At 54.6% G+C, this 25626-nt stretch overlaps 2 protein-coding genes and 2 long non-coding RNA genes across 8 annotated transcripts in view; 1 reads left to right on the top strand and 3 right to left on the bottom strand.

Annotated features, from left to right (window-relative positions):
- WDR93 (WD repeat domain 93) overlaps positions 1–3579 on the top strand; it is a 51230-nt gene extending 47651 nt beyond the window's left edge. Inside the window, exon 18 of the mRNA XM_040493670.1 lies at positions 3260–3579. Within this exon, the coding sequence (XP_040349604.1) occupies positions 3260–3356 (97 nt within the window). The 3' untranslated portion in view covers positions 3357–3579. The remainder of the gene's footprint in view (positions 1–3259) is intronic.
- The window catches only part of LOC121042397 (uncharacterized), a 40158-nt gene extending 29561 nt beyond the window's left edge, over positions 1–10597 (bottom strand). For 2 of the 3 annotated variants that reach the window (XR_005796165.1, XR_005796164.1), the window contains exon 1: positions 10497–10597. This is a non-coding gene — a long non-coding RNA (uncharacterized LOC121042397). The remainder of the gene's footprint in view (positions 1–10496) is intronic. The other variant, XR_005796168.1, reaches the window with a different exon arrangement.
- On the bottom strand, positions 2369–10485 carry LOC121042401 (uncharacterized). The gene is made up of 2 exons (XR_005796174.1): positions 10021–10485; positions 2369–2818 (listed from the first exon to the last, which is right to left on the bottom strand). It is a non-coding gene; the product is annotated as an uncharacterized LOC121042401 (long non-coding RNA).
- A 1879-nt stretch (positions 10598–12476) lies between the features above and the next one.
- MESP1 (mesoderm posterior bHLH transcription factor 1) overlaps positions 12477–25626 on the bottom strand; it is a 19549-nt gene continuing 6399 nt past the window's right edge. Inside the window, exons 2-4 of one of the 3 annotated variants that reach the window (XM_040493663.1) lie at positions 15082–15196; positions 13134–14328; positions 12477–12834 (exon numbers count right to left, since the gene is read on the bottom strand). In XM_040493663.1, coding sequence (XP_040349597.1) covers positions 12760–12834; positions 13134–13850 — 792 coding nt within the window. In that variant the 5' untranslated portion in view covers positions 13851–14328; positions 15082–15196 and the 3' untranslated portion in view covers positions 12477–12759. The remainder of the gene's footprint in view (positions 12835–13133; positions 14329–15081; positions 15197–25626) is intronic. The other 2 variants (XM_040493664.1, XM_040493662.1) reach the window with 2 other exon arrangements.

The following is a 25626-nucleotide window of genomic DNA, read 5'->3' as shown; positions in this document are numbered from 1 at the left end:
GCAAGCTCTACAGTATGACTAGGGCACAGACAGGGGGCTCGAGCTGTGCGACAGGGCGGTCCCCAGCATCTCCGTGTGTAAAATGGGTGACAGCTGCATCTCCGCATAGGACGTGGCCTGGCACACGCTGGAAGTGTTAACCAGGCTAACCATCTTTACCACGAGATCATCGAGAAAGGCCTTCTCCCCGCCAGCATTATATTTTGAACGTCATCCGTGTTGTCTTGAACACACGAATGACTTTATTTTCAGGCTTCCTTTTAAAACTTGCCCTAGTTCCATCTATCCAGCTGCCTCTTGGACGGTTGCTCTTTTTTTTTTTTTTTTTTTTAAAGCAATCTCTATACCCAACGTGGGGCTCAAACTCACAGACCCTAGATCGAGAAGTTACAGTCTCCAGGGCACCTGGGTGGCTCAGTCGGTTGAGCATCCAACTCTTGGTTTCCGGCTCGGATCATGATCTCACAGTTCATGGGTTCGAGCCCCGTGTTGGGGTCCAACCTGACAATGCAGGGTCTGCTTGGGATTCTCTCTCTCTCTCTTGCCTCTCATTTGCTTGTGGTCTCCCCCTCTCTCTCTCAAAACAAATAAATAAACTTAAAAAAAGAGTCACACGTTCCACCAACTGAGCCAGCCAGGTGCCTTCCTAAAGATTTTAAGTAATCTTACACTTAATATGGGGCTTGAACTCACAACCTTGAGAGATCAAGAGTCGCACGCTCCACCACCTGAGCCAGCTAAGCGCTCCTGGACGGTCCCTTACTGAATCCATGTTGTTTTGACCTCCTGACCCAAAAATTTCACACCCACTTATTTATCAGCAGCAGAAGTATTATTATAATTAACTTTAATGAGCACCTACCGTGTGCCAGGGCTATGCTAAGTGCTTTGCAGGCATCATCTTATTTTTTACTATTATTTCCCCACTGCACAGCGAGAAAGCTGAGGCTGATGAGGTCGTGCCACCCGCCCCGGGTCACCAACCTGTAAGCAAAGGAGCTGGGTTTGAGCACAAGCAGTGTGGGTTCAAAGCCCGAGTTTGTAACATGCACATGCTTTTCCTCCTCCCTGCCCATCCCTCTCACACGCAGGCAAAGACTTCATTGCAGCCTGGACAGCATTAGCAAAAGAGTGGAAACCCCAAGTGTCACCAATAGGGGAAAATGACTGTGGCAGATCTGGGAGTGCCTCCTGGAAGCAATTTCTGGGATACGGTTTCAGTGCAAACAGCAGGGTGCACAATAGTGCATGGCACACTTCCGTTAAAAAAAAAAAAAAAGATTATACACATGTCTACGCTTGTATGTGTATACGCAATTTCCAAGGATTTACAAGGAGCCGTTAATTACCATTGCTTTGGGAACAGAAAATAAGGATCTGAGGAGAGAAGGAAATTGCTTCTAATTGTATACCCACTTGTATTCTTCCATTTTTTTTTTTTAAAGCAAAGTATAGAGTACTTTTTCAAGTTAAATATTTTAGGGGTGTCTGGTGGCTCAGTGAGTTGAGCGTCCAACTTCAGCTCAGGTCACGATCTCACAGCCCATGGGTTTGAGCCCCACGTGGGGCTCTGTGCTGACAGCTCGGAGCCTGGAGCCTGCTTCGCATTCTGTGTCTCCCTCTCTCTCTGCCCCTTCCCCACCTATGCTGTCTCTCTCTCTCTCTCTCTCTCTCTCTCTCTCTCTCTCTCTCTCTCAAAAATAAACAAACATTAAGAAATTTTTTTTTAATAAAATAAAATACAAATGTTTTCGTGCATCGAGTATCAGATACATCTCCACGTGGATGTTCCTTGGCAGGTAGAGCCTCAAAAATCCAAAGCTGCAACCATGGTCTTTTTCCCCAGAAGTAGCCCTCCTCCTGCTTGCCCTAAGCAGTTTAACATCCTCTGTGCCCTCAGGCACCCAAGGCAGAAAGCCAGACAGCAGGGGCACCCCTTCCCCAGAAGGAAGGCTTCCTTCCCCCGGCTCACAGTGGCCATCTCTGCACAGGCAGAATGAGGGGTGAATCCTGGACTGCCCTGCTTTTCCTGTACTGAATGCGCATTTATTTGTTACTTAAAAAAAAAAAAAAATTAACATCTTGTAAAAAACCCAACTCGAGGGTCTTCTCTTCCAGGAGCTCCCCAGGCAAGGTGGATGGATCCCTCCCGCCTCCCTCCATTCGACCTCTGTGGCACTTAAAACGCCTCAAATTACAATTGTCCTTCCCCCCCTGTCACCCTGATGGAGCTGGGGTGGGGGGGAAGCAGGGCTGTTTCAGCCACATGGATCTTTCCCGAACTTGCACCCTTGCCTGTCACTACCAAAACCAAACCAGTGGGAGTTCACTCTGTGGTGAGTCACACAGACAAACTACAGCAGGTGAATTGTGGCACAAGGGAAACTTTATTCGCAGTGGATAAGGACATCACCGGGAAGAACTTTCAAAAGCCGTGACTCTCAGAGCAGGGATGGGTGGGTTCCTGAAACTGAGGGTTAGGGAAGCCTTGTCACTGTACGCAGAGGTGGGCATGAGGTCCTGCACGCGCCCTAAGGAAACACGTCTACACATATGCTTTGTATGTCACGTAAATGAGATGAGCCCCCCCTCGGTGCAGATTTTAGTATTATGATGAAGTAACCACTGGTCCCTCCCTGGGTCACCGCACGGTCCCATGTGCACAGGCGTGAGCCGGGGGTTAAGTTCAGACTGGTCTGGTTGGCCGGGCCTCCAGAACTCTGTCTGGGCTGTCAGTCGTTACTGCCGGCAGGGTGGTTCTGGTTTCCTTCTCGGGATGTTATGCCCTTCGGGTCTTTTGCCTGAGTTAAGAGAGAAGCTGGAAAGAAGAATTTAAGGAAGAATGTGGGGCAAAGGTCGGTATGTTTGAGCAGGTGGGCAGTCAAGGTCGGGTCTTGGGAGGCCAGCCGGTGACACTCGATGCTCTAGCGGCGTCTGCTCCCTGGAGGTGTGGTCATCCTGACGTGGCTAACGGTGGTCCACGCGCACAGACCGTGAGTCCCCCGTGGTACCGTGCCTTCCGTGGGGCGCCTCCCGCAGCACGCAGGCCCCGTCGTCACGCAGTAAAGGTGTTTCGAGTACCGGCCCTGCACCGGGTGGAGCCCCGAGGACACAGTCGTGCCGCAGACAAGCCACTCGGAGAGGCTCTTGGATTAGCACAGGGCGGTCAAGGTCTGCCCCGGGGACCTTGGAGCCGGGCGGCAGGGGGGTGACGAGGCACAAAGCGGCTTCCTCTCATCTCCACCTGTGTGGCCCACAGGTTCCAGAAGCTGGAGAAGAAGGTGAAAGAGCAGGAGCACTGGACCCGGCTTCACAGGTACTCCCTGCTTCTCCAGAGAGAGACCTCCGGGAAGTGACTGGGCTCTCTGCAAGGTTGGTGGCAGGCAGGCTTCGCCCCGGGATGCTCCGAGGCCAAGAGACGAGGTGACAGAGGCCCCCAGGAGCCTAGACGGGCAGTCTGGGACCTCAGCAAGGGGAGAGGGATGATCTGGGGAGCCTCCAACCCTAAGCCGCTTGTCAGAGCCCTCGGGTGGGCAGATGTCACCCCAATAAACAGTGCTATTGTTTCCAGACTCCAAAGTCACTGTGGTGTGTGTCCTTTTGTTCCCACCCAGTCCAGACCCCAGCAAGGCCGAGTCCTAGGCCGTGTGAGGGACCCTCGCCTTCTAAGCCCAGGAGAGCCACTTTGCTCAAATGACCAAGACCCCAGGCCACCCCAGCTGCTATGTGGCCCTCTTTCTCCCCACCCACTTCCTCTCCCTCTCTGAGCTGGCTCATACACAACCTTCCTGGAATTGCTTCGGAGAGGCTGTGGAGGATCAGAGGTTGGGTGACCGTCTGAGGTCACACGGGTCTGAGAGGCGAGGTGGCAGGCAGGAACTGTGGCCTGGGACCCTGGGTGGGTGGGGTGACTGGGGGACAGGATGGGGTCAGAGAGGTGCCTCTCTTTTCTGGAAACTGCCCTTCCCAGGAAAACCGGCTGGAGGGGTCTCCGCAGCTCAAGGCCTATGCCTGCCTCTCCGAGGACACCGTGTGGTGTCTCTGAGAACTGCAGGTGGGTGACACGTCCCCGGCCTCCCCGTGGTCAACTGCACGCGGGGTTGGTGACAGGCATCTCCTTTTGTGTCGCCATCCATCTCCTCCCTTGGGACACACATGCTCCTCACTGTCCTGATCCCTCCTTCACGGCGCTGGTACTGACCGGCAGCACGTCCCCGGGTGAAGAGGTTCCCACCTGAGGCGCTCCGCCCCTCATTCTCCTGCCCGTGGAAACAAAAAACAGCAGCAAAGACAACCTTTACACCAACGGGTCCTGTTCCTCTAAACAGCAGGCACTGACTCCCTTTTGAGATGAGGGAGGAAAACTCAGGATGATGGCCTTGGCCTCGCACACCCCCTAAATGTAACAGAGGACTAACACTGATGGGGCACCTGCTGTGATGTGTCTGCTTTACAAGTACACCTTGTGAGATGTACAGATGATCATTATCCCCATTGTACAGAAGGAAAATGGAGGCTCAGGTCACTGCTCGGAACAGCCCGTATCAAGTCCTAATGGGCTTTTCCAACATCAAGTGTCAGAGACCCAGCTCTCAAACGAACTTTAGGGTTGGCTCACGTAATGTAGGACGTAATGCTTTCTGGGGAGCCGGGTCCAGGTGCTGAGTAACAACAGGAATCTCTCTCCATCTCTGTTTTGATGCCCTTTGCTTGGGTGGCAACATGACTGCCGACAGCACCCACAGCGAGTGTCCCTTTCTTTTATTTATTTTTTACTTTTTTAAAGTTTATTTTAATTTTTAAAAATGTTTTATTGTATTTATTTTTTAAATTTACATCCAAGTTAGTTAGCATATAGTGCAACAATAATTTCAGGAATAGATTCCTTTACCCATTTAGCCCATCCCCCCTCCCACACCCCCTCCAGTAACCCTCTGTTTGTTCTCCATATTTAAGTCTCTTATGTGTTGTCCCCCTCCCTGTTTTTATATTATTTTTGCTCCCCTTACGTTCATCTGTTCTGTCTTAAAGTCCTCATGAGTGAAGTCCTATGATATTTGTCCTTCTCTAATTTCGCTTACCATGATACCCTCTAGTTCCATCCATGTAGTTGCAAATGGCAAGATTTCATTCTTTTTGATTGCTGAGTAATACTCATTACATATATATATATATATATATATACACATATATATATATATATATATATATATATATATATATATATATAAAATACCAAAATCTTCTTTATCCATTCATCCATCGATGGACATTTGGGCTCTTTCCATACTTTGGCTATTGTTGATAGTGCTGCTATAAACATTGGGTGCATGTGCCCCTTCAAAACAGCACACCTGTATACCTTGGATAAATGCCTAGTAGTGCAATTGCCGGGTCGTAGGGTAGTTCTATTTTTAATTTTTTACGGAACCTCCATACTGTTTTCCAGAGTGGCTGCACCAGCTTGCATTCCCACCAACAATGCAAGAGAGATCCTCTTTCTCCGCATCCTCGCCAACATCTGTTGTTGCCTGAGTTGTTCGTGTTAGCCATTCTGACGGGTGTCAGGTGGTATCTCATTGTGGTTTTGATTTCTATTTCCCTGATGATGAGTGATGTTGAGCATTTTTTCATGTGTCGGTTGACCATCTGGATGTCTTCTTTGGAGAAGTGTCTATTCATGTCTTTTGCCCATTTCTTCCCTGGATTACTTGTTTTTTGGGTGTGGAGTTTGATGGGTTCTTTATACATTTTGGATACTAACCCTTTATCTGATATGTCATTTGCAAATATCTTCTCCCATTCCGTCGGTTGCCTTTAGGTTTTGCTGATTGTTTCCTTCACTGTGCAGAAGCTTTTTATCTTGATAAAAAGTTCCAATAGTTCATTTTTGCTTTTGTTTCCCTTGCCTCCAGAGATGTGTTGAGTAAGAAGCTGCTGCGGCTGAGGTCAAGAGGTTTTTGCCTGCTTTCTCCTCAAGGATTTTGATGGCTTCCCGTCTTACATTGAGGTCTTTCATCTATTTTGAGTTTATTTTTGTGTATGGTATAAGAAAGTGGTCCAGGTTCATTCTTCTGCATGTCACTGCCCAGTTTTCCCAGCACCACTTGCTGAAGAGACTGTCTTTACTCCATTGGATATTCTTTCCTGCTTTGTCAAAGATTAGTTGGCAATACGTTTGCGGGTCCATTTCTGTGTTCTCTATTCTGTTCCATTGATCTGAGTTTGTTTTTGTGCCGGTACCATACTGTCTTGATGATTACAGCTTTGTAATACAGTTTGAGGGGCGCCTGGGTGGCTCGGTCGGTTAAGCGTCTACTTTGGCTCAGGTCATTATCTCCCGGTTCATGAGTTCGAGCCCCACATCAGGCTCTGTGCTGACAGCTCAGAGCCTGGAGCCTGATTCAGATTCTTTCTCTCTCTCTCTCTCTCTCTCTCTCTCTCTCTCTCTCCCCGCCTCTACCCTGCTCACACTCTGTCAAAAATAAATAAACAATTAAAAAAAAAGTGTCATACAGCTTGAAGTCTGGGATTGTGATGCCTCCTTTTTTGGTTTTCTTTTTCCAGATTGCTTTGGCTATTCAGGGTCTTTTCTGGTTCCACACAAATTTGAGGATTGTTCTAGCTCTGTGAAGAATGCTGGTATTATTTTGATAGGGATTGCATTGAATATGTAGATTGCTTTGGGTAGTATTGACATTTTAACAATATTTGTTCTTCCTATCCAGGAGCACGGAATATTTTTTCCTGTGTGTGTGTGTGTGTGTGTGTGTGTGTGTGTGTGTGTGTGTGTTCTTCAATTGCTTTCATAAGCTTTCTATAGTTTTCAGTGTATAGATTTTTCACCTGTTTGGTTAGATTTATTCTTAGGTATTTTACAGGTGTTGGTGCAATTATAAATGGGATTGATTCCTTGATTTCTCTTTCAGTTGCTTCATTGTTGGTGTATAGGAATGCAACTGATTTCTGTGCATTGGTTTTATATCCTGCAACTTTGCTGAATTCATGGATCAGTTCTAGCAGTTTTTTGGTGGAATCTTTAGGGTTTTCCATATAGAGTATCATGTCATCTGCCAAGAGTGAAAGTTTGACTTCCTCCTGACTGATTTGGATGCCTTTTATTCCTTTGTGTTGTCTGATTGTTGAGGCTAAGACTTCCAATACTACGTAGAATAACAGTGGTGAGAGTGGACATCCCTGTGTTGTTCCTGACCTTAGGGGGAAAGCTCTCAGTTTTTCCCCATTGAGGATGACATTAGTGTTGGGTCTTTCATATATGGCTTTTATGATCTTGGGGTATGATCCTTCTCTCCCTACTTTCTTGAGGGTTTTTATCAAGAAAGGATGCTGTATTTTGTCAAATGCTTTCTCTGCATCTATTGAGAGGATCATGTGGTTCTTTTCCTTTCTTTTATTGATGTGATGAATCATGTTAATTGTTTTGCAGATATTGAACCAGCCCTGCATCCCAGGTATAAGTCCCACCTGGTCGTGGTAATTTTTTTTAATGTATTGTTTGATCTGGTTGGCTAATACCTTGTTGAAGATTTTTGCATCCATGTTCATCAGGGAAATTGGTCTATAGTTCTCCTTTTTCATGGGGTCTTTGTCTGGTTTTGGAATCAAGATAATGCTGATTTTATAGAGTTTGGAAGTTTTCCCTCCATTTCTATTTTTTGGAACAGCTTCAAGAGAATAGGTGTTAACTCTTTCTTAAATGCTTGGTAGAATTCCCTTGGAAAGCCATCTGGTCCTGGACTCTTGTTTTTTGGGAAATTTTTGATTACTAATTCAATTTCTTTACTGGTTATGGGTCTGTCCAAATTTTCTATCCCTGTTTCAGTTTTGGTAGTGTATATGTTTCTAGGAATTTGTCCATTTCTTCCAGATTGCCCATTTTATTGGCATATAATTGCTCACCATATTCTTATTATTATTTGCATTTCTGCAGCGTTGGTTGTGATCTCTCCTCTTTCATTCTTCCTTTTATTTATTTGGGTCCCTTCCTTTTTCTTTTTGATCAATCTGGCTAGGAGGTGATTTTTTGTTAATTCTTTCAAAGAACCAGTTTCTGGTTTCATTGATCTGTTCTACTGGGTTTTTTGGTTTCAATAGCATTGATTTCTTCTCTAATCTTTATTATTTACTGTCTTCTGCTGGTTTGGGGTTTATTTGCTGTTCTTTTTTCAGCTCTTTAAGGTGTAAGGTTAGGTTGTGTATCTGAGACCTTTCTTCCTTCTTTAGGAAGGCCTGGATTGCTATATAGTTCCCTCTTATGACTGCCTTTGCTGTGTCCCAGAGGTTTTGCGCCGTGGTGTTGTCATTCTCATTGGTTTCCATGTACTTTTTAATTTCCTCTTTAACTTCTGGATTAGCCCATTTGTTCTTTAGTAGGATGTTCTTTAGTCTCCAAGTATTTGTTATCTTTCCAAATTTTTTCTTGTGGTTGATTTCGAGTTTCACAGAGTTGTGGTCTGAAAATATGCACGGTATGATCTCGATCTTTCTGTACTTGTTGAGGGCTGATTTGTGTCCCAGTATGTGATCTATTCTGGAGAACGTTCCATATGAACTGGAGAAGAATGTATATTCGCAAATGTCCCTTTCTTGATGGTTCCAGCAAAGTCCGGAGCCTGCTTCTCACTGGCCCAAATGTGGTCTCATGCCTGAACCACTCCGTGCTGACCGTGTGGGCCTGTGTCACGTGCCCATCCCTGGAGCAATGCAGAGGGGGTGCCCACTGAAGCTAAGGAGGGGAGAGCACTGTCTGAAGAAAGAAAAATGCCAGACCTCAGGGGAAGAAGGCAGGAGGGGTGCTAAGCTTGGCCAAGACCTCAGAGGTGGCCCTGTCCACTCTCCAAAGTCACATATTGCCAACACCAGGACACCTCCCCATCTCCTAGTGTGTGTGGGGAGGGCAGGAATGGGAGAGAGGAGCTGGGGCATTCGAAAGAAGCCTCACAGGCCAGGTCCAAGGGAGGGAGGAGGGGGAAGAGAGGAGGGTGGAGGGCAGAGGGCCCGGCAAGGCTCCGGGGAATGGGTGGAAGGGGCCTGAGCCACGCTGAGCTGGGGACCCACGGCTCTAGCCCCACTCGGGGCTGGTGCACCAGCGGTCCCCAAAGAGGAGCTTGCCCACTGGGCAAAGGGACCCCTCAGAAGCACCAAGAACCCTGGGTCTCCTCAGGGGAGGCTGGAACCAGTGTGAGTGGAAGGAGCACCCAAGGCGCAACATTTGGGAGGTAGGGCCCTTAGGGTTGTGCAAATGCAGGGATGACATGTGGGGGGTCAGGGTGGGCTCCTGGCCTCACTCCGGGGTAAGTGGGGCTTAGCGGTTAAGGCTAGCTTCCCTCCTCAGCCCGGGGCCACCTGGTTCTCCAGATCCAGGCCCTTGCAAAATCCTGGCGCATCCACATGCCCTTTGGACGGACCTGCTTATTTGGTACCGCGTGGCCAGAGGGACACTGGGCTGGCCCTCCTCCAGACGCACCAGCCACCCACCCAAGGCAGGGGACCCCCCCCCCCTCAGTCCTACGCCTAGGACCTTAGGACGGGCCCATGCAGACAACTCATGACCACCTCCCCCATCCCCGCGTTGGGGGGGGGGGGGGGTCCACCCTGTGATCCCTGCAGCCTGTCCTTGAATCAATGTCTTGAACACAGAGCCGTCGGCTTAGCTGCCCCGCCTTAGAACCTGGCCCAACCAGCACCTACACAGTACAGTTTCCCCAGCGGGAGCAACATGTAGGCTCAGTGGGCAGAATGTTCGCTGCCGGCAATAACACTGGTGGCCACGGTGCAGTGGGGCCTTATTTTACACCCCCAGCCTCCCCCCTCCCCCCCCCCCCCAACACACACGCTTGCCCGCCAGGACTGTTCCAAACACCTGACTGGTCAACTGCCTCCCACCGTTGTCCCCGTCCCAACGGCCAGGTACTAGCTCTGTGAAAAATGCCCTGTTTTCTGTGCTTTAGTGTCCCGATCTGTTAAATAGGTATAAGCGCACACACCTGCCCGCCTCACCTGCGGCGACTTGAGGTTAGACGGTGAACTGAAAGCCTTTAACACAGAGCCCGGCTCGGGTAACCAACCGCTCTGCCCATCCGACCCGGCCGGCCGGGACAGCAGCTCTCCCGAAGGACGCAGCGCCGCGGGCCAGCGGCCCCGTGGGGCACCCGGTGCCCACGCCACGCTCCGGCTCCCGCCTTCCAGCAGGCACGCGCCCCCGCCGCGCCAGGCCAGGGCACCCTGGCAGGGCCCCGGGTGAGGTGCCACCACCTAGCCTCCGTCCCAGAGACAGGCCGGCGTTCAGCTGTCGCCTAAACCGTGCGCCCCGGGGGAGGCACACAGGCGCCGCACTCACATCCGGGTCCCCAGCCAAAGCGGCCACCCACCCTCCGCTCCGGCGCGTCGGCTAGCCTCTTCCTTCCTTAACTCTCCCACCAACTGGCCACTTGTCACAGGTGCTGAGAACCAAGCGAGCGCACGCTGTCACCTACCTGGACGGTGCTCACTGACGTAGGCCTTGGGACGCGTACACAGGGTCTCCTCCCCGGGGCGGGCGGCGCCGGCCCAGCGAGGGGGCGCGGGCGCAGGCGCAGGAGAGGTGGGAGGAGCCCCCTTCCCATCCGCCGTCCTCCGTCTCATTAGCAGAGACGTGTTAATGAAAATTCACACCGAGGTGCTGATAAACAGTGGGCCTCGCCGGCTCCGGGAGGGAGGAGAATGCTCTCCGCAGGGGAGGGCGCTGGCCGATGAGCCCCACTTAGCTGTGAAAAGACTTGCTAATAACTTTAATTCCCCATCCGAAACCGCAGGGCCTTTGCCATGCAAACAGATTTTCTAACTTGGGTAGGGCCCCTGGAAAAGACTTCTCGCTCTGCTCCAGTTAGGGTCCTGGGAGGGGAGAGCAAGATGAGGGGCGAGGTGTGGGAAAGGGGGTGATCAGCGGAGGTGTGAGGTCAGCCCCCCTGCAGGGCCTCTGCTTTTGGATCCCGCTCTGTGCGGCCAAATGCCGGCCAGGGTGCGTGCGCCTGGACGCCTGAACGTCACATTGGTGCCCCCCGGCTACGCCGAATTCCTGCCCCTCCCGGCCTGGGCCCGAGCACTGGAACTGATCTCTGAGGTGGTTTCAAAACAAACCTATCTGTACCGACGGATAAACAGATAAACCGTGGTATATCCGTGCAATGGAGTATCACTGGGCAATAAAAAGAAATGAAATACTGATGCACCTAGGCCACACGGATAAACCCGGAAAACGTTAAATGAAAGAAGCAGGGCACAAAAGGCCTCTATTGTGTGATTCCAGTTACACAAAATGTGTGGAACCGGCCAATCTATGGAGACAGGAGGTAGATGCCTGGGCTGGAGAGGGGGGGGGGGGGGGGGGGGGGGGCGTGGGTCATGGGGAGCACCTGCTAATGGGCACAGGGTTTCTTTCCCTGGTGATGAAAATGTTCTCGATTTAGACAGTGGTAATGGTTGCATTACTACGAATATACTAAAGTCACTGAATTATAAGGTTGAATTTCATGGTATGTAAACTATATCTCAATAAAGCTACTATAAAAAACAAATGCTAAGGCCTGTGTTTCAAAGTTGCTTGGCAGGGAGGGGAGAACTTGGTATCCATAGAGGGCTGGGGGACCCTTGGGCAGAGGCTACATCCCCTAGCCTCACCTCAACTCCCCCACAAGGCTTGACTGCTTACCAGACCCCTTGAGCCAAGCCAGGCCCCTTCTGGGTCAAGGCTTCCTTCTTCCCCATACACTGCATCCCTGATCTGAACCCAGCAATGCAGACACGAGTGTGGTTCCAGGTCAGCTATGTGGATTTGGAGGCAACCCCATGAGCCTCTCCACTCTAGCTAGGCCTCTGGGAGGTCACAGTTAACTCGGGACTGACTCATAAAATGTTAATGTCCCTAGCCCACCTGGAAGAGAAAGCAGAGTGAAGGCAGATAAGAAAATCCCAAGGTCCAGGCCACAAAGCTCCAGTACAGGGGAATAAGGACTTGGGATGCATGGAACGAGTCCTTGGAGCTGGTGTCCTCTCAGACCCCAGAGCTGGCAAAACCTGACCAGGGAGAACTTGGGATTCTGAATTCATACCGACCCTGAGTGCTGACCCTCAGTAAAATCGTTATTTGGGTATAAAATGTGTAAAGGACCTGATGATGCACAGTAATTACTAAGAAAACGTATTTTCTACACAGATACTTTGCTTTTAATGCACCTCCCACCGGGTTCAAGGAAAAGGGGGACAGGCTCCACGGCTACCACTTTCTCACATACAGCATCTTCCCGCTCCAGGCTGGCCTTCCTGGAATAGGACAGGCTAAGCCAGGGCAAAGGGGAAAGGGTCTGGGCCTTTGTGCTTTGAGGGCTGAAGACTGCCAGAAACTCTCTTAATTCTCCTAGGTTCTTCTTTGGAGAAGGGGAGGGAGCTTTGTGTCCATGCGAAGGAAGAAGAAACGGTCAACTGACACCAGCACAGTTTATTCACAAATAAATAAATACATAGTAGGCAGGCGCCCCCTGCCTGCCTCCAAGGGTCAACCTATGGGTCCCTCCATTGCTGGAGGGGCTGGGGAGCGTTGTCTTGGGTGGGGACGGGCTCTCACTCTCAGGAATGCCCATGCCAGTATCGCAGGTGCCCTCTCCTAGGAAAGGGAGCCTGGAGAGGGACCGTTTTGAAGGTGCTGAAAGCCAAAAGGGCCTCGATGCTCACAGGGCGCCAATTGTACGTCGTCACTTCGACTCAGGCCGGCGGCCACTCCAGAGGCGAGAGGGGCATCCAGGTCTCCAGCAGGGACAGCACGTCGCCGGGAAAGAGCTAGGGGGAGAGGGTATAGAGTTACCTTCAGCGCTGGCCGCCACGCGTGGGTGTCCGCGCTCGTAGGTTCCACTCGGGCACAAGAGCCTCTCCCCTGCGTGTCCTCTCCCTCCCCTCGCCGCTTGACCGCCCCAGGCACACTGACTACGCTGCTCGGGACAGCAAGCAAACAAGGCCAGGCTGCCGGCGGGGATGCCGCAGGAGGCCTGTGAGCGGCGGACGCGGACGACAGGTAGCAGCACCCACGATGGCCCCGTGGATGGGGGGAGAGAGTCCCGCGCGGGGAAGGAAGTACTAACCGGAGACGAGGGACTCGGCTCCATTGCCTGCGATTCCGAACACGCCGCCTCGTCATAAAGCACTGGCGGGTCGCGCGGCTGCGGCGCCGCTAGTTCTCCGAGACAGGCCGGCGGGGACCCCCAGGACGCGGAGGGGCTGGCGGCTGAGCGCAGAAGCTGGGCGCGCGCCTCCACCTGCACCTGCACCTGCGTCTGCGCGGGGCCGCCGTCGGGGCAGAGCGGGCAGCCCCGAGGCACCGCCGCGTCGCTGCGCCGCCGGCGCCGGCGCTGCAGGCTCTCCTCGCTGAGGCCCAGCACCGCCGACAGGTGGCCGATGTAGCGGATGGCCAGGCGCAGCGTCTCGATCTTGGTGAGGCTCTGGCCGGCGGGCGCCACGGACGGCGGCAGAAAGCGGCGCAGCTCGTGCAGGGCGCGGGCGAGCGTGCGCATGCGCAGCTTCTCGCGCTCGCTGGCGCTCTGCCGCTGCCCGGAGCCCAGGCGGCTGCTGCGCGCGCCGCGCCTCCCTGCGCCCCGGGCTCCGGCGGCCGCGTGGGTGCCGGGCCGTCCGGGGCTCAGCTCGGGGCTGCCGGCCGGGACGCTGCCCCAGGAGTCCGGGGACGAGGCGGGGGAGCAGCCGCAGTCCCTGTCGGAGGGCGGCAGAGGCAGAGGCCGAGGCGGGCCCCAACCCGGGAAGAGGAGCCAGGACTCGGAGAGCGGCGGGCACAGGGACTGGGCCATGGCGGCGGCGGCGCATCTGCGGACCGGCGCCCGGCGACCGCTTTATCCCGAGCCCGAGGTGTGAAGTGGCCCCTTCCAGGCCGCATCAGCACTTCAAAGCGGGCTCGGGGCCTGGAGGGGGCGGGGCCATACCCTTTGAACCAACGGGGGTGGGGGGGTGCTGAAGGTGCGGGCCCCTTGGCCGTCCCAGGTCGGGCCCCACCTGGGCCCTCGCATGGGCACCGGAGCCAGCCACTGGGGCCTCTTGCCCGCGCTGCCTGGCGTGTTGGGCCAGCCCAGCAGGTCAGAGGAAGCGCGGTCCGGGGAACTGGAAGTACAGTACCTGGGCTTGGGGCTGCCTTCGCCTGTTGGGACCTTATGCAGATTCTTACGCTTTCTTGCAAATTCGTTCCCAGTTTGTATAACGGGAGCCTTGAGGCATACTGCAGCCAGGTCTGCAGAATGAATAGGATGGGGACCCGGAGTGGGGCCCTGATCCCTGCTAGAGGTGAAAGGAGCAGTAATCCATTTCTCCTCTGAGGCAGACCGGTCCTGGACGTGGCCTTACCTGGTGGTGGTGATCGGGGGTGGGGGGACGGAGGGAGCACTATGAGGAAACTATCCCAGGCAAATCCAACAAGCTGGCCAAGTATGGCCACGTTGCTGGACCGTGTGAGCTGAGGGAGGGGAAGCCTCAGGCCCTCTAGGGCACCTTCTCCCTGGCAGGATCAAGGGCTTGGCAAGCTGCCACCACTGGCCACCAGTTGGCGTCCTACCATTTGGAGGCAGGTATATCAGGTTTTGCCATCGAAATGTGAGTGGACACGACATAGAAAAATGCACGTAACAAAATTCATACCCCTCCGTAATAAAACTTCTCAGCCAACTAGCAATAGAGGGGAACCGTCTCAACCTGATAAAAGGCATCCACAAAGAGCCCACAGCTAATATCATAGTAAATAGTGGAAGAGTGAATGCTTTCCCATAATGTTGAGAACCAGGAGGGGATGTCTGCTCCTCCCCAGGCCTACTCGACAGTGCGCCGGAGGGCCTGGCTTGTGCAAAAACAGAAAAGCATACAGATTGGAAAGGAAGAGACTAAACCGTCTCCACTTGGCAACAAGACTGTCTACGTAGGAAATCTCAAGGAACCGATACTGCCTGCCTGATCCCTCAGGAGTTTGAGTTTACACCTTGTCGTGATAGCTACTTCAGGCACAGATGTCTGTTGTCCACCCAGACTGTGAAGTACCTGGTGCGTAGCACGTCTTCAAGAGAAGCGGTATATAGGGTCTCTTCCAGTGTGAGGGGTCTAACATTTTGCATCCCCGATGCCTTCTAGCCCTGTGACTGCCGGGTGAGCTGGTCTGTAGCAAAGAAGGCCAAGTGGTTTAGCAGCTTCTCCCTGGGCATCTCTGCCCCCCACCGTCCCCCGCCCTCGCCTCTTTTATCTTCTCCTGCCCTCGGCTTCTTCCAGCACCTTCTACACCCCCTTCCTCTGCAGTCTGTCCCAGCGGCCCCAGAATGCTTACACCCACGGTCACATCCAGGAGAGGCAGTCCCAACCCACCCCTGGGCAGAAGGGGAGCTTCTCCCCTTCCTAGGGGGGACCTAGGTCTTCCTAGGACCCATTCCCAAGGAGAGTCTGGTCCAGGAGAGCCCTCCCAGCTTGAAGCTGTCAGTAGGGTCTCCTTTTGGACCCTGCTCGATGGATGCCCTCCTGGGGCTCCAGATCCAAGCTAAGAAGCTGGTATTGCAGCCCAGTGGCTGGGCTCTTTTGATCCCACCGGACCCAAGGGGACAAACCGTTGGGACTTGGTAGAGTATGTTGTGCACTCAGGCAAGGGGTAGGGGTGGGGGGGGGGGGGGCTGAATAAAGACCCATCAAGCAGGAGGGATTGCATCTGAGAGGGCTCAGAGCCTCTGCTGCCAACCTTCTGAATGTTAAAGGAGCAAAAAAAAAAAAAAAAACAACCCTCCAATCCCCACAGAATTCTGATTTCCACTTTGTAGCTAATTGAGGAAACTCGGCACAACCCAAAAACTCCTAGGCAATCAGCCACCCTTTTGCTTTACTTTCATCTCTGAAAATACAGTATGTGCGTGTGACCGGAAAGTCAAAAGCTCAACAGGTAATGAAGGGTGTAACAAAGTTCATTACTATCCCCGCCTCTGAGGCCTGCCATTCTGTGTCCAGAGGAAACCACCGGTGCCGGTTTGTTATTGTAAAAGCACAAAATCAACCAGACATGTTTTGGACAACAGGCCGTGTGTGTGGGAGGCAGACTGTTTATCCTGAAAAAACGCAGCTCTGTCTCCTGAGGATTCTCACATCTGGGACCTGAGGTTTGACATCCCTTGGGCACCTGCCACGGAACCACCAAGAGGTCTGGAGCAGGGGAGGACACCGTGAGGGGTGCATGGCAGGCTGAAGGAGGGCTAAAAAGGTCCCAGGGCCAGTGTGGAGTCAAAGAGCCCACAAAAAGGGCATGAGAGAGGTGGGGCAGATGGCAGGGTTCCACCCCCGACCCCAACCTTGGCGTCTTCAGCCCTAAAGGCTGCCACCTGGGAGTCCCTCCCTCTCCTGCTGCCCTTGGGGTGTCCAGGCCCAGTTTGTACAAGGGCCACGGCCAGTGGGCCCGATGGAGCTAAGCTGGGGAAGAGGAGGGACCCCCCCCCCCCAACCTGGGGCCTGGGCTCCACCACCTCCTGTCAGTCGCCTCCCTTTTGCCTCTCCCCCCATCACCTTTGATCTCCTTATCGCCAGCCTCTCCTGTGGGTTCATTTGGGAGCTGCCCCCGTTAATGAGTTCTCCGGGCTGCAGGGCCCACACGCCCTCCCGCTGGGGTGAGGACTTCACACCTCTGGGGCCTGTGTTTTGACAAGTGCCGGTGCCAGTGGCTCCCCCTCCCCTGGCCCGAGCCTGCCTTCGCCTGCCAACGTGTAAGGCTGGGAAATGAGGCCTCGGGGCAGCCCCACTGAGCAGAGGTGAGAGTTCAGTTGCAGTCCTTGGCCGGGGTGGGGGCGGGCAGAGCAGGGCGGCATCCTCCAGGGCGGGGGGCCGGGGTCTCTCAGCCTTCCCGCTAGGAACCAGCCCGCTCCTCGGCCCAGCCTGGGTCCTGGACACCGCACCCCCCCCCCCCCCCCGCCTCAATGCCCTCATTTCCCGGCCAGCCCTTCTGACACAGGAGTGCTAATCAAAGGTGCTATGTCAATAGCCCCTTGGAGCCCCTAATCCCTGGCCCGCCGGAGCCAGAGGCCCCAGGAGAAGGAAGCAGCCCCCTGTACCGCCAGCCTGCTTAGCATCAGCAGGCGCATCTCCTGGGAAGCTCCTAATTCAGGTGCCCCTGCTTGCTGAGATCTTCCCACCACACCCCAGCACCCGCCCGAGGCAGCCCCTTCATTGTTGTTTAAGGAGCTGCCACCTCCAGGCAGCCTAGAACACCCCTCTGGAGTGTGGCCAGCGTGGGCCAGCATAGAGTCCCCATCCTGCCATGTAGCACCTGTGTCATGTGGGTAACTCTCCATCTCGGGGCCCACACAGCTTCTGCCTCTGGGCCAGGGGGTAATGCCTGCTGTGCTGACATATTGTAAGGATCGGATCAGAGTATACGGACGGGGCTTTGGGCAACACCCACGGGCACGCTTGCTGCCGTCGCTGGGGCCTGGCTGGGTCACAGCTGACAACCACGTGGCTATGTGGGCGTCTCTGCCTCCCTGTGTATGTGAGGGAATGGGGCGTAGGGAGGTTGTTCTAGGTCACGTGGCTAGCAGGGGCAGAGCTGGGGCCTGTTTGCCTGTGTGTGGGGCCAAAGCCCGGGTTCTCTCCTCCCCACCACCTCTCCTGTCTCCTCTGGAAGACGTGGGGGCCCCCTACCTCCCAGAGGCAGCCCCGAGAGTGAGGGTGCTGGCGTGGGAGGAGACTTCCCCAGAGACCTCAAGTGCCCACAACATCTTGTCACAAGTCACAGGGACCATGGGAGACGTAAGAATAAAAAGGTTTCCACACCCACCCTGGACCTGCTGCACCAGAGCTGGAGAATCTGGGTATGAAAAGTACCATGTCCGGGGTGCCTGGGGGGCTCCATCGGTTAAGCGTCCGACGGGCTCAGGTCATGATCTCACAGTTCGTGGGTTCTAGCCCCGTGTGAGGCTCTGTGCTGACCGCTCAGAGCCTGGAGCCTGCTTCGGATTCTGTGTCTCCCTCTCTCTCTGGCCCTCTCCTGCTCGTCCTCGATCTCCCTCTGTCAAAAATAAACATTAAAAAGGAAAGAAAGAAAAGTACCGCTTCCCCCAGAATTATGAAGCTCGGCCACTTTTGAGAAGCAGTGCCCTATAGTGGCATGGCCACCCCCACCCCAATCCAGAGAGTGGAGAAAGCACTGGGCGTGTCCAGCCCCCCATCATGGTTCCTAAACCCCCGTGGGTCATGGGTGGATGTGGCTGCGGCCACCTGGAGCCCCAAAGCAGTCAGGGGGCTCAGCAGGAAGGCCCCCGACTTCTCCGCCACCTCCCTCCTTCCCCAGCAGCCTCCCAGCTGAGGCCCCAAGGCTCCCAGGGAGACCCTTCCAACTAAGATCACCCCCTGTCCTCACACCTTTAGCTCCCGGAGCCTCTGAGTTGGCGAGCCATATGGAATAGATTATTCCAGACCTGAGATAATCTGATTATCTTGGTCATGGATCAGCTGGATGCTCAGCCAGTGGAAGTCACAGGAGGCAGAGGGGTGATGAGGAGGGAGGGGGTGGCAAGAAAGGAGAGAGATTTGGCGGATTCCAGGAGAGACTCAAGGGGAAGTGGCCGAATCCGCAGTTCTGGGAGCGGGGCTGAGGGCGCAGGGGGAGCAGACAGTGCCTCTCTCGTAGGGGAGTCACATTTATGCTTCTTTGCTTCCTCTGGGTAAGTGGAGGAGGATGGCAGCTTTCTAGGATAATGTGGGGAAACCAAGGCATAAAGGGGTTAAGGAGGGGAACCAGCCCAAAGCAGAGATGCAGACACGTGGGTGTGGGGAAGCCTGTCACGTGGCACCTTGGTTTCCCCAACTGTAAAATGGAGCCAGGACTCTCCACTGCCTGCGCTGGTTGGAAGGTTCCCTTCCCAGGCCAGAGAGTTGACGTCTGGGTGGACAGTTGTGGACCAGTGTCCTCAAATTCCCAGCCACTGCCAGCAGAGGGCGCTGCCCAGCCGCCTGGGATTTGGGGATCTGAGCCGGGCGGACCTGCCTGTAACAAGCCTTTGTTCTAGGGCCAGGGTCAGGCACCAGGAACCAGAGATGCAGGGGCTGACTTAAGAAGTGGGTGAAGCCAGCTCAATGCCAGTGTGATGGGCTGTGGGACTCCCAGATATGCCACTTGCCCTCGCTGGAGCCCTGCCTGCTCATCTGTTCACTGGGAAAAACATACAAGTGTGCAGAGAAGCAGAGGGACAGAGCCCAGAGGAGTGAGGAGAAGGGGGACAGGCCAGGAGGGAAGGGCCCAAGCAGGGCTCAGGTCCCCCGACCTTCCCTATATGCTCCTGGGAGCAAAGGCTGAAAAAAAGACCACAAGCCGCTGGAAACTCTAAGCAGCGGATGCCTTGGGCTCAGTGCCCTTGCCGAGTCCCCGCTAAGGATATGCAGGTCTAGCTCAGCTGCTGACCGAGGCCATGTCCAACACCAGCCCCTCCAGGAAGCACAAGATAGACCTCCCTCCAGGCAGGATGGACAGTTCTGGGGTTCCTTGTAACCCCACCCCTACCCTTGCTGACCACTCGCAACAGTGTGGTGAGGTGTCAGGACTGCGATGAGCCCCCCACCAGGTCACCGGGCGGCTCGGGCCCTCAGCCAACTCAGCAGGAGAAGGAGGGTACCCCCCCGAGGCATCTGACATCAGGCCCAACAAAAAGCAGAGGGGAGGGGGGTGCTTGGGCTGTTCAGCCAGCTAAGCCTCCGGCTCTTGATTCTGGCTCAGGTCACGATCTCATGGTTTGTGAGTTGGAGCCCCATGTCGGGCTCCGCGCGGACGTTGAGGAACCTGCTTGGGATTCTCTCTCCCGCTTTTTCTGCCCCTCCCCATTGCAGGCACGTTCCCTCTTGCTCTCAAAATAAACTTAAAAAAAAAAAAAAAAAAGCAGAGTGGGGGCTCCTAGGACTGAACTGAACACCTGGCCAGCACCTGGGGGAGTGAGCCGACTCCGGGCAGAGGATTCTTTGCCAGAGGCGGGGGGGACAGGGACGTCCCTGGACAGAATGGAGAACATCTAGGGGGAGGGGACAGAGCTTAAAGCGACCAGATAACTAAATCACACAGAAGGGTCTTACCTGGTCAGTACAGATGACGTGCTAAAGACTGAGGGAAAGGATGAACTCAGTCCTCTGTTCTCGAGGCTCCCTCAGCAAGAGAAATCCAAGATCAGCCCCTGGCCTGAGCCAAGGGAACCTCCTTCCCCCTTGGAGATGGTGCCCCAGCCCGAGAATGCACTGGCACGGCATGGCACAGGTGGCCGGGCTAGCTGGGGCCCCCAGCCGGGCTGGCTGCCCAAAACCAGGTTAGCCTCGACAGCCCACCTCCGGGGCTTCTCCGAGGCCAGCCTACAACTTCAGAACAGCCTCAGCACGCCCTCTGCCCGGCGGTTTCCCTGGCGGGAATTCATTCTGGTTAGAAAAGACCGAAAGGCGCCCATGAAGACACACCGCTGGGTGGCAGAACCAAGTTCTAGAAGAATCCATCCAGTAGGACACCACCACCGATCCACGCAAAAACAAGATAGAACACAGATCTAAAAAACAACCCCGCACAGAAAGTCATCGAACAATACCGTGCGTGTTCGAAGGGTCTACTGTGCGCACGTGTGTACGAGCACAGACAAGTCTCACACAGTAGGAGTCTCAGCCAATCTGTGGGTGACTACGGGACTTACTCGGTGGGTGGGCGGGGACAGGTCTGGGTTCTGGAAGGTGGTCAAGGGAGACTTTCATCTCATCTGGAATGCTTAATTTTTTCACAAGGAGTTTGCACTCGTTTATTACACGTGCAACTTATCTTTTTAAAAAAATTTTTAAAATGTTTTTATTTATTTTTGAGAGAGAGCCAGAGTGCAAGCAGGGGAGGGGCAGAGAGAGAGGGAGACACAGAATCCAAAGCAGGCTCCAGGCTCTGAGCCGTCAGCACGGAGCCGGACACGGGGCTCAAAGTCACGAACCGCGAGATCATGACCTGAGCCGAAGGTGGACACTTAACTGACAGAGCCGCCCAGGCGCCCCTTACACATGCAACCTAAAAATAATTTTTTAAATGTAGGTATCAGGATGTCCCTGTGTGGAAAACTGTAAGGCATCTCAGTGTGCACCAGGGAACTTCTCGGCTAACCTGCTACCACCACATCATGGGAGCACTAGGCGTGCCCTAAACATCTCATCGCAGAAATACATCTACTGACGATACGGAGAATGTGGATACGTTAGAAGAGTCGGTCACAAAACCACAGGCTCTCTTCATACCCAAAGAACTTGGAAGCAGGCACTAGAACAGGGATTGGGACACCAACTTTTGTAGGAGCATTAAGGCACAAGAGCCAAAAGGTGGAAACGAACCAAATGTCCAGCAACGGATGAATGGAGAAACAGAATGTGGTCTGTATGTGCAATGGAGTATTTTTCAACCATGAACAGGAATGAAGTTCAGGCACACGCTAACCCATGGACAAACCCTGAAGGCATGAAAGGAAGCCATATGCGGGGCACCTGGGTGGCTCAGTCGGCTAAGTGTCCAATTCTTGGTTTTGGCTTAGGTCATGATCTCATGGTTCGTGAGTTCGAGCCCCGTGTCGGGCTCCTCGCTGACAGTGTGGAACCTGCTTGGGATTTTCTCTCTCTCTCAAAATAAATTAACTTCTAAAAAGTAAAGTAAGTCAGACACAAAGAAAAAGTACTGTATGATTCCACTTCTGCGAGGCACCTAGAACAGACAGATTCATAGAGACAGGAAGTGGTTGAGAGGTTACCAGGGACTGGGGGTAAAGAGAGTTCTTCCTTGATGGGTCCAGAGCTTCTACGTGAGGTGATGAAAACTTGTGGAAAGTGACGGCTGCCTAACACTATGACTATAATGAATGGCACTGAATTGCACACTTAAAAATGATTAAGATGGGGGCGCCTGGGTGGCGCAGTCGGTTAAGCGTCCGACTTCAGCCAGGTCATGATCTCGCGGTCCGTGAGTTCGAGCCCCGCGTCGGGGTCTGGGCGGATGGCTCAGAGCCTGGACCCTGTTTCCGATTCTGTGTCTCCCTCTCTCTCTGCCCCTCCCCCGTTCATGCTCGGTCTCTCTCTGTCCCAAAAAAAATAAATAAACGTTAAAAAAAAAATAAAAAAAAAATGATTAAGATGGCAAATTTTATGTTAAATATATTTTACCCCAATTAAAACAATTTTAGGTACTATACACACAGAACTGTTGAATTATACACTTTACACAGGTCAACGTATGATGTGTGAATCAAATCCCAATAAAGCTGGTATGAAAAATAAAACATATACCAGAAGCTTCAAAAAATGGAAAAACTAAAACAGAAGAAACCCCGACACACTTTCTCTTGATGCGTCTATCTCTATGTTCACGTACTTGCAGGGAAGCCTGGAAAAGGACAGGATACAGGGGCAGGGTCCGTGCTAACCTGGGGCCAACCTAGTGTTAACCTGGTTCTCTCCGGCAGGATGCAACCAGGGGCCTTTTAAAATTCCCTTCTTTTTGGGATGCCTCGGTGGCTCAGCCGGTGAAGCGACCTAGGAGGCTTGATTTCAGCTCAGGCCACGACCTCACAGTCCACGAGTTCAAGCCCCAAGTCGGGCTCTGCACTGACAGCACGGAGCCTGCTTGGGATTCTCTCTCTCCTTCTCTCTTTGCCCCTCTCTTGGTCTCTCTTTGTCTCTCAAAATAAATAAATAAACCTGAAAATAGAATAAAATTCCCTTCTTTTTGATTGTCTGCATTTTCTCACTTTCCTGAAATGAGAATGCATTGCTTTGATAATTAAATGAAAGAAAAGGAAGGAAGGAAGGAAGGAAGGGAGGAAGGAAGGAAGGAAGGAGGGAGGGAGCAGAGGGAGGGAGGAAGGAAGGGAGGGAGCAAGGAAGGAATGAAGGAAGGAAGCAGAGGGAGGAAGGGAGGGAGGGAGGAAGGAAGGAAGGGAGAGAGGGAGGCAGGGAGGGAGGGAGCAGAGGGAGGAAGGGAGGGAAGGAGGAAGGCAAGGAGGGAGGGAGTAGAGGGAGGGAGGAAAAGACTTTGCAGAACCACCCAAACCTGTTGGCTTTCCAGCAGGTGGGTCTGAGCCCCCTTATGGCTTTGGGGGCCAGGAGGCTGGGTCTTCCCTCCCAGGGCCCGGGCGGCAGGAGTGTGCACCACTCACTCTCCCACACTGTCCTTCCCCAGCTGCGGGACCCCAGGTGACCGCTTCCCCCCAGCAGGGCAGGCAGGCGAGACTTCTCCAGTCCCACACGCTGAGTGCATGTCCCAGCAAGGACACCCATTTCACAGACGAGGAGACTGAGGCTCAGGTGGGGACCGGAGCCCAGGCACAGCGGGAACCTAGGCCTGAGCCGCCTCAAGGACCGTTCTGGGGCAGTTCTGGGGCTGCCACAGGCCCTTCCACACCAGCCTCCGTGGCCTGGCCTTCTTGTTGGAGGAAGAGTGGCAGGCCCACCCCTGTGCCCCTGGCCCGATGGGCAGCCCTCCAGCCCTCCCGTGCTTCCCCTAGCCAATGAGGCCGCGTCTTCCCCGCCAACCTCCACATTCTCTGCCACTGGCTCCTGGGCCCAAAGGCCACGGCTCCAGTCAGCCCTCACCCCGCCTGACTGCTGTCGCCCCACTGGCTTCCCGCCTCCGCCTCTTCACCCTCCCCCTCCTCAGGACTTCTGTCCAAACTCCCCACTCGGGAGGCCTTTCCAACCCCGGCCAGCTCCTCCCACCGCTCCCCTCGGGGCTCCAGCCCACTTTCACGGTCCACACCAGTGCTGCCTTTCCCCTCCCAGGCCTGGGCTCACACCTGGTGCCTCGGTTAGGAACCCGGCACCTCCACCTGGAGAAAACCCACGACTTCAGGTCCCTCCCTTCCTCCTGGGACCTGCCCTGATCACCTGGCCACATAGTGCCTCTCCGTGGCCCCAGGGTACCCGCACCCAGGCCACCACAGACTCAGAATTTGCCTTTCGCCTCCTCCAACCTCTGAATCCCGGAGGGCACGTCCCTCCCTGGAGCCTTGCTGATGGCACGGTGTGTGCCCTCTGCTGGTCCGAATCCTGACTCTGGGGACTGAGGCAAAGGAACTGATCTCTCCGGTCCGGCCCGGCCCACCTAAGCAAGGGGAGAACAGCAGGCTGACAAAATTATGGGGTTTAAGCCCTGAATGGGTCCCTCGCTGCAGGCACAGTGTTGGGCACTGGACAGTGTGTGGTGCTCAGAAGACCAGGTGCTTCTAAGGTCCGGTCAGGGTGCCCTTGCCCTGGTGGCTTCAGTCTTGGGCCTCCTGGTGACACCGATGGCACTCTGCCTGGCAGGCCGTGTCAGGCACCAGCCCCTGGAGCCAGGGGAGACGACTATCTGGGCAGGTGGACTCAGGGCTCATGTCCTCCCCCCTCCCTCTCCCCCCCTCTCAGGGACGTAGGCCCCGCCTTTCCCTGGGCCTCCCAGGGTGGGGACCTGCAGCCCCCGCCCCCAGCCCACAAGGGGTTTCGGGGTTGCCGAGAGGACCGCTGCCGGGCTGTTTTGGAGGCCCCTGAACACCCTCGTTCCCAAGTCGACACCTTCGGCCCTGGGGGAGGCGGCCTTGTGTCAACAGGCAGAGAGGAGGTGTGAAGGCAGCCACAGTGGCCGAGGGAGAGGCCGGGCTGGTAATGAGAATACCACACTGTGGCTGCAGGCCCCACGAGCCCTGCCTGCATCCTTCCCTCCCACGTTCCCACAGCCTGGACACCCCCAGGGCCTGGAAAGGACTCAAGGGGGAGGAAGGGAAAGGAGACCCATAGAGGCCAGGCCTTCCCCGGGCTCCGCTCTGGGTCCCTGGGTCTGCTCCTGGGGGCCCTGCACTGCCTGTCCGGGGAGAAAGAGCAGGTGCAGAGCTTCCAGGAGCAGGCCCGTGCGAGGCCACCAAGAGCAGGCTGGACCACAGTCACTGCCCCCGCCCCAAGGCCGTGAGCAGGGCCAGAGCTGAGTGAGCACGTTTGGTCGGGCCTGGGCCGCGGCCCTCCTCCTCTGACTGGTGGCCTGGGGCAAAGCCCCGGGAAGTCCACGGGGGAGGGTGGGACGGAGGCCTCAGTTTCCTCACCTGCGTAATAAGATCATTGACACGGACGCCACCTGCCTCAGAGCGTCAACCTGGCTGGGGCCATGCTGGCCTTGTGGTGCCAGCCCAAGACGGCGCCCGGCTGAGCCAAGGCTTCAGGCACAGAGAACAGGGGTGAGAGCATCTGGACTACCGCGGCCTCATTCTGTGCCTGAAGGGGCCCCTACGGCTGCCCTCACACAGCCCAGGGTCCTGAGGCAGCGGCCCCATCTCCTCCCTGATTCCTGGCCCCAGCTCCTAAAGCACCTCAGGGATTATCCCATCAAACCCCGTTTAGTGGGGCTTTACAGCCATCCACTCCAGCTCCTGCTTGCGCCCAGCACATACTCGGCTGGCTTCTCCTCGATCACCTCCACCAACCGGCCGCTCACTCCCTCATAAGACAGCAGCTCTGATCTTAGAAAGTTCTTCAGTCTCCCTGGAGTATTCCCCCTGCAGGCACCTGGGGACAACCATCACGTCCCTGAGTGTTTTTTTTTTTTTT

Source organism: Herpailurus yagouaroundi, unplaced genomic scaffold (assembly GCF_014898765.1).
Source record: "Herpailurus yagouaroundi ecotype Mexico unplaced genomic scaffold, PumYag 185, whole genome shotgun sequence".
In the NCBI taxonomy this organism is placed as follows: domain Eukaryota; kingdom Metazoa; phylum Chordata; class Mammalia; order Carnivora; family Felidae; genus Herpailurus; species Herpailurus yagouaroundi.
Note: the sequence above shows the minus strand (reverse complement) of the source record. Positions and strands in the feature narration are given on the sequence as shown.